The 20,327-nt window shown below is 40.0% G+C and overlaps 2 protein-coding genes across 9 annotated transcripts; one reads left to right on the top strand and one right to left on the bottom strand.

The window, feature by feature from the left end:
- Positions 1–756: 756 nt before the first annotated feature.
- On the bottom strand, positions 757–5,634 carry rwdd2b (RWD domain containing 2B). The gene is made up of 4 exons (XM_054794534.1): positions 5,233–5,634; positions 4,661–4,728; positions 2,328–2,693; positions 757–2,260 (listed from the first exon to the last, which is right to left on the bottom strand). The coding sequence occupies exons 1-4, from the start codon at positions 5,437–5,439 to the stop codon at positions 2,032–2,034; spliced, it is 870 nt and encodes a 289-aa protein (XP_054650509.1). The 5' UTR covers positions 5,440–5,634; the 3' UTR covers positions 757–2,031.
- On the top strand, positions 5,276–20,319 carry usp16 (ubiquitin specific peptidase 16). 8 transcript variants are annotated; one of them, XM_054794528.1, is made up of 18 exons: positions 5,276–5,343; positions 6,026–6,102; positions 6,177–6,364; positions 7,552–7,655; positions 7,737–7,852; positions 8,115–8,320; positions 8,386–8,481; positions 9,071–9,201; positions 11,088–11,175; positions 12,753–12,828; positions 12,911–13,002; positions 13,080–13,133; positions 14,254–14,397; positions 14,466–15,045; positions 15,117–15,208; positions 19,608–19,694; positions 19,785–19,932; positions 20,007–20,319. In XM_054794528.1, the coding sequence occupies exons 2-18, from the start codon at positions 6,042–6,044 to the stop codon at positions 20,108–20,110; spliced, it is 2,367 nt and encodes a 788-aa protein (XP_054650503.1). In that variant the 5' UTR covers positions 5,276–5,343; positions 6,026–6,041; the 3' UTR covers positions 20,111–20,319. The 8 variants fall into 8 exon arrangements, with proteins under 8 accessions (XP_054650503.1, XP_054650504.1, XP_054650500.1 ...); XM_054794529.1 differs by lacking the exon at positions 5,276–5,343 and adding an exon at positions 5,355–5,468; XM_054794525.1 differs by lacking the exon at positions 5,276–5,343 and adding an exon at positions 5,685–5,756 and having other exon boundaries at positions 20,007–20,318.
- The last annotated feature ends 8 nt before the right edge of the window (positions 20,320–20,327 follow it).

Genomic DNA, 20,327 nt, shown 5'->3' with positions numbered 1-20,327 from the left:
TTTCTATAGTGAAAATGTCCTTTATCAACTCGCTAGCCACACTAATTAAAATGTACTTGATTAAACACGTTTCCTTGAGTTCTATATAGTCATTCAGCAGAGGTCATTTACATTTACTAGTTTGATATTTGACGTAGGCTTTCTGTAGTGAAGATGTCCATTAACGACTCAATAGCCACTCGAACGAAAAAGTACTCCATTTAAGTAATAGTTGAGTTCTACGTAGTTATTCAGTAGTATCTCGCTTTTAAGACACCATGCACCTATCAAGAAAGCTGACGTCTACAGGCAAGATATATCTTTAGCAAGCAAAACTAGCTAAGAGGCTAACACCGTTGTATTATCGCAAAACTTTGTGGATTAAAGTTCTGAATATTAACTAAAGCACTAGTTTGATGTTCATTAGTGAGTCGCTAGCCACTTGAATGAAAAAGTACTTCATTAAATAAGTTTGAGTTCTCTGTAGTTATTCAGTAGTTTGTAACTTTAAGACAATACCGTCCACCTAGCGAGAACGCAGATGTCTCCAGGCAAGATTTATCTTTAGTTTGCAAAACTAGCTGGCAGGCTAACACTGTTGTATAATCTTCATAAACTAAAAAGGCGATGAATAGTAACTCCAGTTCAGTTAGTTCACTGATATTCATGCTAGCGCAGATTGCTAGGTTGAAGCGAACAGATTCTAGATTCTCGTCAAAATCCATCTACAATGTTCTGTGAGGGCTGATTTTGACACCTACCATGGAATAAAACAGGTTTAAAATGACACAAATCTTATTTGTACAATTGCGCTACAGCATCAAACACACGCTGCTACCACAAGTACTATTTTTTACAATTGTCAGTCAAAAGAATGAATTGCAACAAATGTGGTATTACATTGCAAAGCCAAGATGGAGGCTACAACGAGGCTGTGGGTGACAATAAAAAGAAGAAAGTACGTCCTGATGAGTGACCCGTTACCTGTATTGATCAGGATTGTTAATGACCTGCACCACAAGCAAAGGCACAGAGAGCTGGTCAATAACGCAGCCCCAATGTCAATGATCTAGAAACATTGGTTCTATGTGGCTTTAATAGGAGCCTGATTGATGAGCTTGTGCTTTATTTTTCTTTTTAACTGTAAAATGGGGCGAAATTGTTACTTAGTTAAATAATAATCAATGGCAACTGTACTAAAATGATCAATGAAACCAACACTATGGTATTAAGAAGATATTTAGCTGCTTTAGAGTAGGTTTTCAGCAATTTGGAGTAGCTAATTAGCTAGCCTTGTCTGGCGTTATTGTGATTGACGCCATTGCGAGCACTGCAGCGGGTTTGATGATTAAACAGTGCCATCTGCTGGACAGATTGGAACAAGCACACAAAGGCTGCTCTTCCTGAAGCAGTCGACTTCCTTTCAGTAATTACAATTTTTAAAAGGTAAAATACGTGCAGTGGAGGCACAGAAGTGATCACAGAAAATGCTGTACCTTATATTTGCACAGTTAAATGACTTACTAAATACATAGCTTGTGATTTGTTTTTTCCAGGTATATGTTTTATAGTTTTATAAAAATGATGTAAAGCATCTGGAGCTATTTTTTTTTAAAACATATGTGTGATTTTTATCTGGGATATTAGCAATTAAAAAACCCATGGTGGGTATTCCCGAGTTTTAATTGGGTGTGGGGACACAGAGCATTGATCTGCCTTATCGTTAAAAGTAAATTGGACAGCGATGTTATCGCTATAATTCTTGGGATTAAATCAATAGACTTAATAAAAGAAGATGTCAAGATAGCCCAAATAGAACCGGACAGAAGTATCATTAGCGAAACAAACGGGCTCTGCGGGGCATGCAGCGCTATTAAAATTGCAAATATGAATTATCCTTGACAACATATTCATGGTCCTCTGGAGAAACACTGCTTTGAGCCATGACTGTAGGTGTGGAAACATAATTACAAACATGTTCTTTTGGCTTTACACCCCACAGTTGTTGGCTGTATCGCTTCATCGCTGGTTTGCAAATGAACCAAAGTCCCTCTACCTGCCTTCAATCCCAAAATACATTTGAAAGACGTCACAGCAGCCTTTCTCCTGTAAAAACTGGTAGAGCAGGCCCAGGTCCATGTGGTTGCCTCTGGTCCCGTGAGGGTCAAACACGGCCTCCTCAAAGCCTGAGAACTTGCGCAGGGAGTCGGCACTGTCGCCCAGCAGGGAAATGTCCTCTCTGTGTCGAATCATGATCCGCTTCCATGTGAGAACCTTCACTCTATCGCAGGACAACGAGGTGAGATACTGCAGTGATAAATTAACATCCACATATAAACTGAAGTTACCTGGACCAGAACTCCTCGCAGGCCGACTGTGGGCCTTCCACACACACAATCCCAGGCTTCCCAGGCATGCTGAACCCGGTCAAGCCGAGCTCTTTCGCCCACTCCAGGATGTTCTTCCTCTTGGTGCTGTTGTAGATGTGATGGCTGTAGATCCACAATCGACTGAAGGCTTCCTGCCGCTGCAGCGAGGCCGCGTCCCTCTCAAGAGGAGCCGACGGGCTCCTCTTGTTAACGAAGTCCTGCAGGTTGTCTCTCAGCCAGTCCACCGCTGACAGCACGCACACTTCCCCCAGGCAGGCTTCCGTGAGGTACGCGTTGAGACCGCAGTGCAGCTGCGTCTGCTGGGCTCGGCTCAGTCCAGAAGACCTGAGGCAAGTACAGTCCTTCACCCGGGATCACCAAATTCCACATCTAGACTTTTCAACTCAACACATCTCTGCAAGGCATCGAAAAGAAATGGAAATACGACTGCAAAACAGTATGGATAGTGCTGCTTACAATTAGGGCAGCAGTGTCCAAAGAGGGGAACGGGGGCCTTTGCAGTCCGCAGGTAATTTTTTTATTGTTCCGTTGCACATTATAAAAATATAATTTTACAAAAAAAAAGAAAAAAAAACAAAAACATGAAAAAAAGCAGAAAATGTACAAAAATAAAGTCAAAATATGAACAAAAAACTTGTAAGCTAATGAGAAAGTTACAATATTACAATAACAACATTGTAATTTTATGAGGAAAAATAACATCTCAGCATGAAGTTAAAATATTTCAGAAGAGCATTTTTTAAAGTTGTAATATTATGAAAAACATACAAAACACGTTGAAATGGTAGGAAAATTGTCATATTCCGCAGGACAGGAGCGAGCACTTCCTGTCCTGGGCTCTTATTTTGGCGAGCTGCACTTCCGGCTGGGAGGAATCTGCAGCCGCTTCACTCCAGGTGGTTGCTACGCGGCTGTAGGCAATTGACATTAGTGGGGTTTAAAGCCCAGCACCGCCTCGAGTGCGGTGCTGGCTCATTGTACCTCGATTTTTCCTCTGTCGCTTTTGTTTTTGCTCCTGTTCATTTGAGAGTTCCTGCACCTGCGCCATGAAAGACCTTTATTTGCACGCCACCGCCTCTTCTCTGCATACTGGGGTGGTTAAGCACTCGACAGCCTCAACTCGCCCAACCCGAATCGTGACAGAAAATTGTATTTTAAAAAAACGGCAGATATGTAAAAACTGCTGTAATTTTACAGGAGTAAAAGAATATTAAGAGAAAAAAGTTGTGTTCTAACAAGAAAAAATGTCTCAATTTTACAAAAAATGAACTCGTAATATTACCAGGAAAAATAATCTCATTTTAGTAGGATATGGTTGGAATATTGAAGAGAAAAAAAAGTCATTATGATGAGAAATAAACAAAGCAGAGTTGTCATTTTTGGAAAATTGGGTTGGGGAAGCATTACAATATTATGTTAATAAAGTCATAAAATTACGAGAACAAAATTTACAAGGAGAAAGTTGAAATTAAAAATGTGGAAAATAAAAAATAAAAAAACAGCTGTAGTTTTATGAGAATAAAGTCAAAATATTAAGAGAAAAAAGACTATCAAGAAAAACAATGTCCCAATTTTATTAAAAAAATAAACTCGCAATATGAGAAAAAATATTCAAGATTCAAGAGAGTTGAATATTTTTTCAAAACTCTCTTGAATCTTGAATATGAGAAAAAATATTGTCATTTCACGAGCATAGAGCTGAAATATTGAAGAAAAAACATGGTTTTTAAAAGTCATAATAGTATGAGAAATAAAACAACATAGAGATGTCATTTCTGCATAATTAGGTTGGGAAAATATTATGGAAATAAAGTCATAATATTACGAGACAAAACTTTATGAAGATTACTTAGGAAAAAAGGGGAACTATTTTGAAAATTAAAAAAAAACAGCAAAAGTGGGGAGGTGAGCAAAAGCACAAGTTTATACGACGAATATTTTTTTTCACCTACAACACAAAGATTTTTTTTCTTGATGCCCTTGCATCCTTTCATTTAATTCCTTTATGTTTACTCAAGAAATCATATCATAGCATCATATTGAACATTTAGTTACTTGGGTTCTCATTGTACACATGTTGTGCTTAATTTATATTTCTATATTTTAGAATATAATAGATTTAATAATAATAATAATAATAATAATAGGGAAAACAGATATAATATATAACGTAATTTTGTATTGCATAATGTGTTTATAGATACAGTAGATCTTTTAAAAATAATATATCATGTATATTGATTTTTTTTACATGATTTTATAACATACAACTACAATAAAATGTGACTCACCTGATCGTTACCTCTGGGATGACACTGGGATATTCTGATGGAAAAGTACAGGAGAGTATAAAATCCACCTGTGAAGATTAGAAACATAATTTTAAAAAGTGTCAAGAACATTGTGGAACTTTTTCAATGAGAACTTTATAAGAAAACTTCATCATCGGTGACATACAGTCATGGGAAAAAATGAATAGACCACTCTTGTTTCTTCAGTTTCTTGTTCATTTTAATGCCTGATACAACTAAAGGTAGCTTTGTTTGGACAAGAATAACAATGACAACAAAAAAGCTCCTAAGTGTTACATTTTTTTGGCAGTACAATGCTAATAGCTATTCATGCAAGAACTTAAGTGATTTTGGTTATTATCAAGAAAACCATGGAAGTTGCTAGATATCGGCTCTTACATTATAAACTCTTATGAGCTATATTTGTTATCATCATTATACTGTATTTGTCCAAACAAATGTACCTTTAGTTGTACCAGGCGTTAAAATGGATCAATAAACTAAAGAAACAAGGGCGGTCTAATTTTTTTTTTCCATGACTGTATATTAGTCGACTTGTACACTTTGCTTACTCCCTCTGTGCTGTCATCCTGTAGCTTCTGCTTGATGACGAACTGGGGTCTGGAGGAAGGAGGTGATGATGATGATCCGTCCACGTAGTCGCGGAGCTCGGCCATTGCCAGGTGGTCCACCATTTCCAGTTCTTCATGCGTGGGGAACATGCTCGTGAGAAGTTCTATCTCTGCAAGCTGGGATGCAGCCCACTCTTGAAACGACATGCTAACTACAGTATTATAGCTACCAACTGGTTAGTTAATAGACAGTTCCAGCGTCTATGTGTTGTTTTTCATGATTAAAATGAGAGTTTTTCAGCCGATATTAATAACAAGTCCACGTTGAATACGCCCAAAGAAGCGTGTACATGCCCCATATGTTCAAACCTTAGCATAGCATGCTCGCGACTGACGCATGTTGCCAACCGGGACATTTTGATCGACGCACAGGAAGTGCTCCACCGGACAATAGAAAACTGTGTCACTTGGTTTTTGTTCCCCCTCCTTTCTACATGCTGCCAAACCAACGCTGTTTTTGCGCGGTATGTGTCCAAATTCTCACACTTTCATGGAGCATTTGCAAAGATAACCATGTGCGGATTAAAGCTGGCGTCTGCTGAAAGTACGCAAAAGTGAAAGTGTGACGTGTTCCGCCTCCGTTTGAGGCAAGTAAGTGTACCTACCGGGGAGGTGATTCACGTTGGAGCGTTGCGTTGACGAATCCGGCTTTGAACTAATTCACATACGTGGTTGTTTTTAAGCAATATGACAAACAACGTGTTCTGTGTTTCGCTTTTGTGTCTACTTGCAGCGGCACATAGGCGAGCATGGGCAAGAAAAGGGCTAAGGACAGGAGCTCCAGAGAGGATGATGACATTGAGATGATAGGTAAGCACTCTGACACTTACACACATTCATGCAAATGATGCTATTCTGCAATCAGTCATTTCTTTTCGTCCTAGGTCCAGTTTGCAGGCACATTAGAAAAGGAGCAGACCAAACTGTCCTCAAGAAGATATCTGGGAACTCTGATTGGACAAGTTGCCAGGATTGTAAACATGAAGAAAACAAGGAGAACATCTGCACCGGCGCAGAGGATGAGAAAGACGCAGCAACACCCGTATGGATGTGCATGAAATGTGGCCACAGAGTGAGTGACCATGTGACCTGTGGATTTTTATTGGTTGTTCACACTAGTCGTCCTTGGTTAAAATGAACTCTGCTGCGTTTGCTCAAACTTTTTAAATAATTTTGAAATAAGATACGTATTCAAACCAGCAGACGGCATTCAGGTTTGTTTCTTTCAGTATGTTTCTCACAATATGACGCCAAAGCTATTTTTGAAGTATATTTTAGAAGCTTTTTGTGAAATCTAAGATGGAAAAAATATCAGACTATAAAAATAATCTACGTAGTCAACCCAGCAAATGGCATTTAGTTACATCGCATAGATCGCATTATATGTCTTTAAAAGTATATTTCAAAGCTTTTTGTGAAATCTAAGTCGGTAAAATTAGCATTATATCAAGATAAACTACATATTTCACCCAGCATACAACATTTTGGTTTGGAATATTTGAGTTACGTCATGTAATATGTCATGAAAGCTTTTTAAAAGTATATTTTAGAAGCATTTTGTGAAATCTAAGCCCGTTTAAAATAGCAGAATACAAATATAAACGACGTATTCAACCCAGCAGATGACATTTTGGTTTGGAATACTTGAGCTACATCCTGTAATATGTCATGAAAGTTTTTTAAAAGCATATTTTAAAACTGTTAGTGACATCTAAGCTGGTAAAAAATAGAAGAATATAAATGTATGTGACTCATCAGATTAAATTTTGGTTTAGAATTATGTCCCGTAATATGTCACGGAAGCTCTTTAAAAGTATATTTTGCAGCTTTTTATCAAATCTAAACTGGTAAAATGCAGTATGTCAGAATATAAAAATAACATACGTATTCCACGTTTTGGTTTGGAATACTTCAGTTACGTCATGTAGTATGTCACAAAAAAATTTTAAAAGTACATTTTAGCAGCTTTTTGTGAAATCTAAGCTGGTAAAAATAGCAAAATCTAAAAATAAACCAAGTATTTAACCCAGCAGACGCCATTTTGGTTTTGGAATACTTGAGCTAGGTCTCGTAATATGTCATGAAAGTTCTTTAAAAGCATATTTTAGAAGCGGTTTGTGAAATCTAAGCTGGAAAAAATATCAGAATATAAAAATAAGCTATGTATTGAAATCAGCAGACAACATTTTGGTTTGGAATATTTGAGTTGCTTCACAAAACCTTTGTGTTAGATTAAAAAATAAGGTTATTTTCTTGAAGGGATGCGGCCGAAGCTCTGAGAACCAGCACGCCATCAAGCATTATGAAACCCCTCGCTCGGATCCTCACTGCGTCGTCATCAGTTTGGACAGCTGGAGCGTTTGGTGAGTTGGTCAGACATTGACAGCACTTCCTGTGCGGGGAATTCTATTGTTGTTGTTCACCGCGTGTGGCCAACCTCTCAGGTGCTACGAGTGCGACGACGAAGTCCACTACTCCAGAACCAGTCAGCTGGCTCAGCTGGTGAACAACATCAAAAAGAAATCGCAGTCGGATCTCAAAGAGAACGCACAGAAAATAGGTAACACTGAGGCGTTAAGGACGTTGGAACCTCTATGAGGTCAAGCACAACAAAACGCACAGTTAACAATGGGCATAGAATTGCAGTATGTAGTGAAAAAAGCCAAAGAAAAAGTAAAACACTGTAGTTAATGCATTACCCCTGAAGTTTTGTGCTACATGGTGACTTAGGCATAACCAGCTTCCAATATTTCGTCCTTGAGGGCGTTGAAATGTCAGTTTTTCCACATTGGCTCGAAAGTGTCTTTATCCGCTGAATAAAGAAGACAGCGCCGTGGAGGCAGGACCACGAAAGGAGGCCCCAGAGGAAGATGAGGACAAGGAGAATATGGAGAACCAGAGACGTGACAAGAAAAGTGCCAAGAAGGAAGCTCAGAACTCCAGCAGCGCAGCGGAAGACGGCAGCAGCGTTCCCGTGAGGGGACTGAGCAACCTGGGAAATACGTGCTTCTTTAACGCCGTCATCCAGGTGAGCAGTGATTGACACGGCAGCAAGAAGAAGGCTAAAAATCTGTCGCTAATTCTTTTTTGCAGAACCTCTCTCAGACACAGCTGTTGAGACAGACTCTCAGCAAAGTCATAGACAACAAAACTGAGCTCAGCGTCCAACCTGCTGCCACCTCCATGCTGGTGTGTTACAATGCCTTCTTAACTAGTATTTCATCTCTTGTTTATCGTTTATTATTTAGCTTAATTGGGTCCAGGCCCGACCGTGAGAAGTGGGTTTCCGCCAAGGATGATTCCTTATTTAGAAATGGAATATTTGCGTAGTTATGGCATAGAAAACCTGTTAACAACCTTCTGAATAATCTTTTTAACACAATTACAGCCCTTTAGACATGAAATAACACCCCAACAGTCACCTATACACTCTCATTATCGATTATACTAGACATAATAAGAGAAAATAAGATTAACAATACTCAGACGTAAACATTGGGAGAGTTTATTGTCATTGTTCCTTTTTTACATCCTGTTTCTGCACAGTACTTCCTGTAGTGACCATCAATGTAATGTTGTAAAACACTACATATCATCACAATGTCTTTGAGTGTGTCTTCTGAATGCCTTTATATTTGTATATTACTTCATTTAGCAATTTTTATGCTTGAAAATGCTTCATTCATTTAAAAAAAAATGCTTAAATATGCATAGTGAAGCTTGAAGCGGCGAGGGTTTATACTGTATATGATACTTATTTTTATGTTTTGGAGCGCAGAAGCCTGTTGTGGTGCAACTGGACCAGCCTGGATCGCTGACTGTGGCCATGTATCAGCTGCTCAATGAGATCCAAGATTCAAAGAAGGGTGTGGTGACGCCGCGGGAGCTGTTCACTCAAGTTTGTAAAAAGTGAGCGCTTTCTTTTCCTCATGGGAAATACTAATGGCAATCCAATGAACCTGAGTCAAACTGTGTCGCCATCATAAAGCCTTTACTGACTAACCGTGTGGAGATTTTCCAATAACTCCGACTCGTTTGTGTGTGGACTGGTAAAACTGAGCTTTTCGGTGTGCTTTTCGGTCACAAGAAATGTGCGACGTGATGTCATGTTTTTAAACCTTCTACTATCTAATATGTCACTATACGGCTCACGATCGTGGTTCACATTTATTAGTGGTGGACCACACATAAGTGAATGTATGGGAAACTCTGTGTTACTATTGCCAACCTAGCCATATTGTACTGAGCATCCAGGACAGAGATGTGTACAGGAGGCCCTAAGTTGTGTTCCTAGGATGGCGATGTAAAGCCTAGGTCACAACTGGTCGTACGGGCTCCTACAGCCGGTCTACGTGCAAAAAAACGCAAGAAACACAGAGTGTGCGCATGTGACAGGCTGATTTTTCAGCCATAGACCGACTGCTGAGGTTCTTTGTCATGCCAAACTCTACTGGGACTTACATTTTTTTCAGGTTGCAAGACAAACTTACACACTTTGTACGTCTTCGTGCATCGTCCGCATGGCCAACATGTGTCTTTCCTAAGTTTTGCTGGTGTCAGGTTTGGGCGAAATGTCAATTTGTTTTTGTACATCGCACTTGCGGACTCCGTATGTGTGTCGTGCACCACACATGCGTAATTAGTGCGGCCAACATACGTTCAGATATTTTGTACGTCCTCCATGCATGTCACAATCTTACCCCTTCATTGTCACCACAACTACGCTCTCCTCGAACAACAAAAAAACCCCAGCTATTTGAGGAACGCCAAAAATGGCAAGACCAAAAAAATGGTACAACCGGTTGTGACCTAGGCTTAAATCGAGTTTTAGTGTAAGTTGCAACCAAAATTATACCTGGTTATAAAAAGAACAATTCCTTTTAGGCCTGTGGTTGTCTGGCACACTGCAAGGGGCGTTGCAAAAGAGGGAACTGGCTTATTGGAAGGAGGACGTTGGAATAATGAGTGCACTACACTGTTATCACTGTCCATTTTATAGGAGCATATTCAAAGATACCATCTTTATCCTTGATGATGGTTATGGCGTTTCTATCCTATTAAACTCTTTTTCTATCTTATCATACAAGAGTGTCACCGTGAGTCTTTCTTGATGTTACATGATTAAGGAGTATTCAAGAAAATTCCTTTTCTGATTGCTAATAGATGAGATTATCCCAGGCCCTTACCAAGAGCAACTAACCATAAGAGGGGGAGCCGCTATTAAGTAAAGAGTTCAGCATTGCGTCCAATATAAATTGATTACTCTATTGTGTGTAGTCTAGATGTAGCGGGGCCGCCACATAGTGGGCTGTGAAAACCTGGGTGAGTTCCCCTCGCCCCTGACTTAGAAGTCTCACCTGCAACGGGGAGGTTAACCTTTTAAACGGAGACTCAGGTGGGAGGTGCGCACGCTGAGGAGATGAAGTTTGGTCTTGTACCCCCGAGGTAACTAGGGTTTAAACAGATGCAACATTTTACCATGTGTAAGTTCACTTTCTTTTTCCTTGACTGCTTCCCTGGCATTAGTCCGCATCACGCTTGGGAGACATAACAATGGGAAAAAGTGAACTAAAAAGAACAAATGTGATGTTGTGATGTTGGTCATTGTAGCTATGCACAACTATGTATTCTTCCAGCTACTTACTCATCCGCCGCATGTAACTAGTTCCTTTTTTTGTCCTCTGAGATGCAGAGTTTTGTGTGACATCATCGTGACATGAGTTTAACCTCTGTGCCACTTTAGAGGCGTAATTGTCCAGGCAAAGCTGTTGAAGCGTGATGTCTTGTGTGCGCAGGGCTGCAAGGTTCAAGGGGTTTCAGCAGCAGGACAGCCAGGAGCTCCTGCGCTACCTGCTGGACGGGATGAGAGCGGAGGAGAGCAAAGTATGCACACTCATCTCATGTTTATCACGCCCAAAGTACACACTGTCTAGCAAAAATGGCTCTGTGAGATGCCAGTGTTTCCCACAGGACTGCAATGCATCTGTGGATAGATTATGTCTAATTTGCATAACTGACCGTGACGCAAAACTCCGGCCAGAGTGAAGATTTTCAAAAACTCTGTTATGGTATAGGTGTCGATGTGTTCAGTTCCAATGCCATCTGCTGTACGCAGTTGTAACAACAAGCAATAGTGACAGTCTCATTATAATGTGTTTATTAGCTAGGGTGAATTGGTAGCGCCAAATCTTTAAAACATATATTTTTTTTTAAGCAGCGCCAAATCTATCTGTGGTGGTCCAAATTTATTCCTGACGGGCCGCCACAAATGAATGACTGTTGGGGAAACACTGGGTTCAATGCATGGAAATTCATTGTTTGCATTTTTTGTGTGTAATTCCTTTATTTAACCAGATTAAAATTCACTGAGATGAAAAATCTATTTTTTCATTCAACATATTAAAAACATATGATCGACAAAACAGTTTACATGTGCACATATTAAAATTTATTACCGGTATATAGTTAAATAAAACATTTACAAGCACCACGGCTTTTCTCCAGAACGTAAAATCAAGTTTTAAAAGTCTAATTTTGGGGGGAAAAAAGTTTTAATTTTGAAATACTTTTTCCCCATATAAAATATAAAGTAATGGAAATAGAAATACAATAATCCCTCGCCACTTTTCGCTTTGAATTTCATGGCTTCACTCTATTACGGTTTTTCAAACTATGTTAATAAAAATAAAAATGCCTGAATGAAGTGAAATACAAACATAAGGCATTCACAAAGACACATTCAAAGACGTTGTGATGATATGTAGTATTCTACACTGGTCACTAGGTGTCAGTAATGTTACACAGATGAGGTAAAGTAAGTACTCTGCAGAACAGAAAGTAAAACAAGAGCAACAAGGAACTCTACCAATGCTACATGAGCGTTTATATTATGTCTTATTTATGTCATATTGTCTTTTATTATGTCTACTATATTGGGTAATAAGAGTGTCAAGCTGACTATAGGGGTGTTATTTCATGTCTGGAGGGCTCTAATAATGTTAAAAACAGGTTTTCTATCCTCCAACTACAAAAATATTCAATTTAAAGGAAGGAATCCTAGTGTAAAAATGGCTAAATGAAGTGAAATACAAATTAAATGCATTTAGACGATGCATCCAAAGACGTGTTGTGATATATATTATTTTACAAGTGTCAGTAGGTGTCAGTAATGTTACATTGATGAGACCATAGCCACCGCACATAGTAAAAAGAACAACAATAAGGAACTCTCCCAATGCTAACGTGCGTGTCTATATGTCTTATTTATGTCTTATTTTCTATTATGTCTACCATATTGGCTAATAGTAGTGTAAAGGTGACTATAGGGTGTGTTATTTCATGTCTAGAGGGCTCTAATAATGTTTAGAAACGTATTTAGAAGGTTGTAAACGGGTTTTCTATGCTCTAACTACCGAAATATTCCACTTATAAATAAGGAATCCTCAAATGATTGTTTTTAGAGGGTAAGCTCTGCCGTCACAGAGGCACTCAAACAATCCGTCACGGATGGAGAGCAGCTGAAGTCTATTGTGAAAGGTAGGTTGAAATGTTGCACTATTATCTGAAAAGAAAGAGTTTGAAATGAAATCGTCATCTAACGGCAAGGTTTGAACTGCAGAGTATGAGAGAAACGGCATCCCCAAGAATTTTGTCGACCAGGTGTTTGGCGGCGAAATGACCAGCACGATAATGTGTCAGCAGTGTAAGACGGTCAGTGTTGTCATCCTCACAAACACTTAAAAACATGAAAGGACAACACTAACTGGCCTCTTGGTTTGCTCTCACAGGTCTCTGTGGTCACTGAGATGTTTCTGGACCTTTCTCTTCCGGTTTCTGATCAAGTAAAGCTTTTTATTATCATTTACACACTTTCCACATAAGTTATTTATGTATAGTTTAAATAGATAGCCTATTGATTAGTTTCCTTTGCAGACAAACAATTTTCATCTGGGTCTTACTTCAGATTAAGATCTTTTTTTAAAAAAACATTTTTACACATTTATTGGAAATAAAAGTTTTTATGTATTATTATTTTTAGAATTTTGTGGTTTTACTCTATTGTTGTTATTGTTTATGTTTATTGTTGTAAACATATTATTGCATCTTCTTCCACTGTGGACCACATGTAAACAAGATGGCCACGGCACTCCGTCGCGGATGAAGATGCTCGCATCTTCATCACATACACACAAATAGAGAGGCGACAGTGGGCAGGGACACGGCGGGAGACAAATATAACACCGAGCAATTTGTGAGATCTGATTTTCTTCTTTTGAGGAGGCATTTTTATGATACAAATGTATTTGAGAAGCCAAACTTTTTACTTAAAAGACCCAGCAACTTACGCAGAACTACGTTCCTCGTCACGCAAATTTGACCACAACTGGACTCGTGGGACCAAATGGGGGGGGTGAGTCTTCTGATGATGGGGATGTCATACAAATTCATGTCAAAAAATCCAAACTATCCATTTAATTTAAAAAATGGTCTCAAAAATGTTGATGGTTGATTGTTTATCGATGTGCTACAATTTGTAGCACAAGTATCGACCAGCAAAACTTGTTATCATGACAGGCCTATGTGTGAGTCTATATTATGTCTTATTTATGTCTTATTGTCTTATTTTGTCTACTATATTGGGTAATAGGCTTATGAAGGTGACTATGGGGTGTTATTTTACTGTATGTCTAGAGGGCTCTAATAATGTTAAAACCTGTACTTAGAAGGTTGTAAACTGGTTTTCTGTGCTCTAACTATGAAAATATTTCCTTTTATAAATAAGGAATCCTACTTTGCGTAAATGTACTGATCACCGTTGGGTCTGGAACCAATTAACCGAGATAAATGCAGGATTACTGTGTAGCTTTAAGATGCCCAGGTCCTGCTTGAATTTGACATATGAAAACATTTTGCAGCTTTAAGGTAGCTATATTATGCATTTATGTTTATCTATTCCTACAGGGTTATAGGAAGAACCAGAAGAAAGCGGTTCAGAAAGGCAGCGACTTGAGCGAGGATGGCAGGGAAAGTCAAAGTGAAGACATTCCCACGGGTAGCAAGTACCAGCTGAAGAAAGCCAAGAAGCAGGCCAAGAAGCAAGCAAAGGTGACTCTTTGGAAGGCTTTGTTTGAGGTATTGTTTTTAGGTTTAACAGCTTTTATTTGTATTTTCAGCATCAAAAGAGGCAGCAGAAGCTTGAGAGCAGAGTCATTTTGAGCAGTGTGACATTGCCAAGCGGCACAGAGCGCCAACTGGGCGACCCTGCTGAGGTTGCTGAGAAGAAAAGTCATTCTGCACAAACACGCAACCTGAAGACCAACGAGGAGGTCCAACCTGACGAGCAGGAGAAAGAAGACTCGTCACCATCGGCCCCCAATCGTTTCACCGCCTTAACTGAGATGCGACGCTCCGACGCCACCTTTCAAGATGACGATGAAGACGACGCGGATGCTCAGCTCGTGGGCGAGATGGAGAAAATCAACCTGAACGACGCCTTTGTTGACTCGGACGCGGTGGAAACATGCGCGGAGAGCGAGGACGAAGCGCAGGAGGAGGCGAAGGAATACACGGTCGTCAACCAGGACCCGGAGCTGGCCTTCCGGACTCTGGCCAGCAGGTCTTCCCCCGACATGCAGGAGTGCTCAGTGGAGTCATGTCTCTTCCACTTCACAGAAGAAGAAACCCTCAGCCAGAACAACAGCCTCCTGTGCGTCACCTGTACCAAACGGCAGGCAAGCAAGGACAAAACTGCAGGTAGAAGATGAATAAGACACGTGCACGTGACTGGGTGGGACTCAAGTCACTCTTGGATTGTTCCTTTCCAGGATCGAAGAACATCTACACTGAAGCCTTGAAGCAAATGCTCATCTCCTCTCCGCCGCCGGTGCTGACGCTTCACCTGAAGAGGTTTCAACAGGTAATCCAGCAGGATGATGATAATAGTTTACACCAGAGGTGTCCTAACCCTTTCCAGCGAGGCCCACATAGTGAAAAATGAAAAGGTGCAACTTTGCCACTTTGGTATTTTGTCAAGCAACACATGTACATATGCTAAGTAGGGATGTCCCAATCCACAATTTTTGGCTTCTGATCCGATCCGATTTTTTGTATAGTCTTGCTGATCTGATCCAGTACCTATTTATTTATTTATTTGAATAATAAGCTTTTGTTACAAACACGCCGCACAGTGGATGAGTGGTTAGCGTTTTGGCCACGCAGTCAGAAGATCGGGAAGAGCTGGGTTCGACTCTCCGCTTTGGCATCTCTGTGTGGAGTTTGCATGTTCTCCCTGTGCATGCGTGGGTTTTCTCCGGGTACTCCGGTTTCCTCCCACATTCCAAAAACATGCATGTTAGGTTAATTGGTGACTTTAAATTGTCTATAGGTATGAATGTGGGTGTGAATGGTTGTTTGTCCACCATGTGCCTTGCGATTGGCTGGCAAGCAGTCCAGGGTGTACACCGCCTCTCGCCTGAAGTTAGCTGGGATAGGCTCCAGCATACCCCCGCGACCCTAATTAGGATAAGCGGCATAGAAAATGGATGGGTGGATGTTACAAACATGTATTTGTGGAACTGAATATGGTTATGAAAATAGCTCTTCAAAGCATTAAAAATAATGCAACCAAAGTCTTGCTGAATTTACTTTTTTATTACACAGCATGACCAACATTATTGCTAGGCTTTTGTAACAAACCTCTGTGAGTCAGATCCCTAATCCAATACAAATTCCAATAAAAGATAAAATGGGAATACACCGCGGACGTGTCTGCATGGTGGCGTTTCCTTCTTCAGCAATACCGCACCTGCCATGTTGGAGTGTGACCCAGAGTTATGAATGTTGTACGGTAACCAGATGACCCAATCACATGGTGGAAGCCGATTTTATCCGATAGACAGCAAGACATTTTATCGCTCCCCCCTGTGAAAAGGCGCATGAGAGGAATTATCTTTGTCGTTGGAGCGAGGCAGTGATAGTAATCTGCCACTGAAACTGCTCTTATGTTGAATCTGATTTGTTAGATTTTTTCCACGGTCGATTTATTTACAGCCGTTGGCACCATCCCTTGTTGTCGTCTTGATCACATGACATTTTCATGCTGTAATGATGGCTGAATGACACAACAGCAAGATGACTGTAGAAAAGTAGTCAGCACTTCTCAGGATGCAGGACATCGCTGCCACCTATAGCCCACACCCTGAACAGCAGCTCAGAACTACACAATACAATTCGAAGGCAAGATTGATAGTTGAATTAGACTCCTCCACATCCAGTCGTTGAATAGTCGACTCTTCTAAGACACCCCTACTGAGAAGTTACATCTATTTCAAGAAAAAAATGCATCTCTGCTTTGTCATATAGGTGGAAAAGCCTATTGGTGTCAACTTTGCTCTTTTTTTTCGCAGTTTTTACTGGGGGTTTTTTTTCAAAGTATTTCAGATTTCTTCTGAATTAATCTTACATTTTATTTTCATGTTATCACTTTTTTTTTTTTTTTTTCCCCTTGACGGGGAAGGACGTGTATGGCAGGAGCTCTGTTGATGATACTGGAAATTTTAACTATTTTGGTGCGTTCCTGACTACACCTCATGAGCACAGGATCAGTGCTGATGGCTGAATCTCCCATCTGAATTCCTTTAACTTGGATAGTCAAGAGGTACAGATACAAGTATAGATACCTGCTACTAGCAAGTCTAGCTAGTTAGCGAACTGCTGAAGTTCAAAGAGGTTGCTTAGCAACAATGTCAAACACAAAGGAAAATGATACTGGCTCTGAACTTGAAGAGGAAAATGATTCAGGCTCTGACGTGGACATAAAAATAGAAGCCCTTTTTCCAGGATACCTAGAGTTTAAGAAGGCTTCCAAGGAGTTCCTCGAGGGTAGAGAGATCACTCTACCACGAATAATGCAAGCAATTGAGAAACTGCATTCAATGGCAGAGAAACATTCAGCTTCAAATGCAGTGATAAGGAATGGTATCACAAACATTATGGCAGAAAATAGAGTACAGAGTAAGTCAATCACAAACATTATGGAAGAAAATAGAGCACAGAACAAGTATATCAAAAAACTAACAAAAGAGGTCAAGAAGTTGCAAGATGAAAATGCAGACCTGGGTGCTGCTCTTAAGGAGGTTAAATACCCTGTGGAAGATATCAGGGCTCTGCAGGACGACATTAAGGTACTGTTGAATGACAATGCTGCCTTGCGCTCTGCTCTTCAGGAAGCGATAAACCGTAAAGAAAATACAGCATTTTGCAAGGATGTTAGGGTTCTGCAGGATGATATCAAGGCATTATTGGAAGATAACGCTGCCTTGCGCACTGCTCTCAAGGAGGCTATAAACCATATGGAAGCCACCTCATGTACTGATCTTAAGGACGCTAAAGACCCCAGGGAAGAAAATAGAGCATTATGCAATGATATCAACATTCTACAGGATGAAATCAAGGCACTATTGAAGGATAATGCTGACTTTCGCACCACCCTTGAGGAAGCAAAGGAGAATATCAAGGAGCAAATTAAAAACTTCATTGACGAGATGGATCAGATGGCACGAATGAATGATGTGGTCCTCACAGGGCTCCAAATCACACCCAAGTCAAGAGATGTTCCTTCAATAAAGCAGCAGATTGCTAACTTCCTACACTCGAAGGAGGTGGATGTCGATGTCAACAGTATTGACACTTGCGTCCCACTCCATGGCAGGAACAACACCACACCTGTCATCATTAAGTTCACCAACAGGGAATCCAAAACTGCACTGCTGAAACAGGGAAAGAAGCTAAGCGGCACCAACATCTACATGAATGAGCATCTCACAAAACGCAATTCTGACATCGCCAAAAAAGCACGAGACCTGAGGAAGCAAGGAAAGATTCAAAACACTTGGAGCACTAACGGGAAAATCTACATCAAACTAAAAGGAAGTCCAGGAGTCGCAAGAGTGCTTGTTGTCCAAGATATCAGTGTTCTGGATGCATATTAAACATTATATTACTATGATAATAAGCATAATGGAGGAAACACCCTACAAGACAGAGAAGGACTACATTCCACAGCAATAACCTCGACATAATTAATAAAAGGAACTCTTGTATACAAACCCAGCGTCACTAGCAGTGCAACACTAAAGACGATGTGGATATCAACAGGAGAGAAAGGACAGGATAAATAGAAAGGGAAAAGGAAAGGAGAAGGAGGAAAAAATGGAGAAAGGGGAAAAAAAAAAATAAAAACTTTTTTTTTGTTTATCATTTGTGTACCTGTATACTGTATATGTAAAAATGCGCGTACTTTTGTAGGTGCAGATGTAGGTGTATATATATGTATGCAAGTGTTTGTATGTACACACATGTATTAGCAATTGATGTGCTACGAAGAGGGGGTAGGATTAAATAAGCTCTGCTTCTTCCTACTCCTTTTCAGACATATGCGTGTTCGAAATAAATTAAACCAACCAACCAACCAACTTTATTCCCATAGTATTTTGATGATATTTCCATAATTTTCTGACTTTTTTCCCCAACCTAATTTTCCTTTATTTTGTAATAATTTTATGATTTTTTTCTTCAATATTTCAATTCTATATTACTAAAATGACATTATTTTGTCCTCATAACATTACAAGTTTATTCTCGTAAAATTTTAACTTTTTTTGTCATTAGACATTTTGACCTAATTCTCGTAAAATTACATCTGTTTTTTCCATTTCTATAAACTATTTCAACTTTTTTCTTGGAAATTTTCTTCTCATGATTCTGACTTTATTCCCATAATATTTGGACTTTATTCTCGTAACATAACTTTTTCCGCAACCTAATTTTTCAAAAATTACAACTTTATTTGTTTGTTTTTTTTGTTTTTTGTCATAATATCTATCCATCCATTTTCTATGCTGCTTATCCTCATTATGGTGGCAGGGGTATGCTGGAGCCTTTTCTAGCTGACTTCGGGCGAGAGGCGGGGTACACCCAATATTAGGACTTTAAAAAATTGTCTTTTTTTCTTTAATATTTCAGCTTTATGACACTAAAATGACATTATTTTTTCCTCATTATATTACAACTTTGTACTCATTACGATTTTTCTCGTTTGATGACAACTTTTTCCCTTATTTTGACTTAATTCTTGCAAAATTACTGCTGATTTTTCCGTTTTTGCTGGTCGTGTTGTGTTTTTTGTTAAGTTATATTTTTAGAACGTCTCATAAAAAAGCAGCCACGGGCTGCAATTTAGACACCCCTGGTTCCCACATTTCTCATCAAACTGCAGCGTGTCTTCTGCTCAATGCCTACCTCTTTATTGTCTGTAGAACGGCTACACTATATGTAAGGTGAACCGACATGTCCCCTTCCCTGTGATACTGGATCTCGCCCCTTTTTGTGCCCTCAAAAGTAAGGTAAGTAAGACATTTCTTCATCTTTTGGATGCAACTTAATTGTGCTATTATCACCTCATCCCTAAGAAATTTTTTTTCTTCTCCACATAGAACGTGCCAGAGGGTGAAAGTCATATTTTGTACAGCCTGTACGGCGTCGTAGAGCACAGCGGCACAATGAGGTCCGGACACTACAAGGCGTACGTGAAAGTACGACCGCAGAGCTCCGCCTCATCCTCCGGCAGGCTGGTGGCAGAAGGTGGGTGCACTGAGCGTGGGCGGCGTGATTGTAAAACGTATTGATGGTGTTCTGCAACCTGTGTCCATCTTCAGGAGGATCGTGGTTCCACATCAGTGACACGAGCGTGCAGCCCGTGAGCGAGAGCAAAGTGCAGAGCAGCCAAGCCTACCTCCTGTTCTACGAGAGGCTCTGCTAATCACAACTAGTGCCTCGATAGCTCTTCATCATATGGAGTCTCGCCCTATCTCAGCTTCTTTTGTTTGTCAGCGACTCTGAACTGAGCTGCGATGAAATTATTAGGACTTCTCAGAGGACATTTATTCAGGGGGTGTTGGGAGATCAACCGCAAGTTTGCAGCTGTATCCCCCCCAGTCATGGGAATGTGTCAAGATGTGCAAACAAAGTCATAAATA

The sequence above is a fragment of the Dunckerocampus dactyliophorus genome, chromosome 12 (assembly GCF_027744805.1).
Source record: "Dunckerocampus dactyliophorus isolate RoL2022-P2 chromosome 12, RoL_Ddac_1.1, whole genome shotgun sequence".
NCBI lineage: Eukaryota > Metazoa > Chordata > Actinopteri > Syngnathiformes > Syngnathidae > Dunckerocampus > Dunckerocampus dactyliophorus.
Note: the sequence above shows the minus strand (reverse complement) of the source record. Positions and strands in the feature narration are given on the sequence as shown.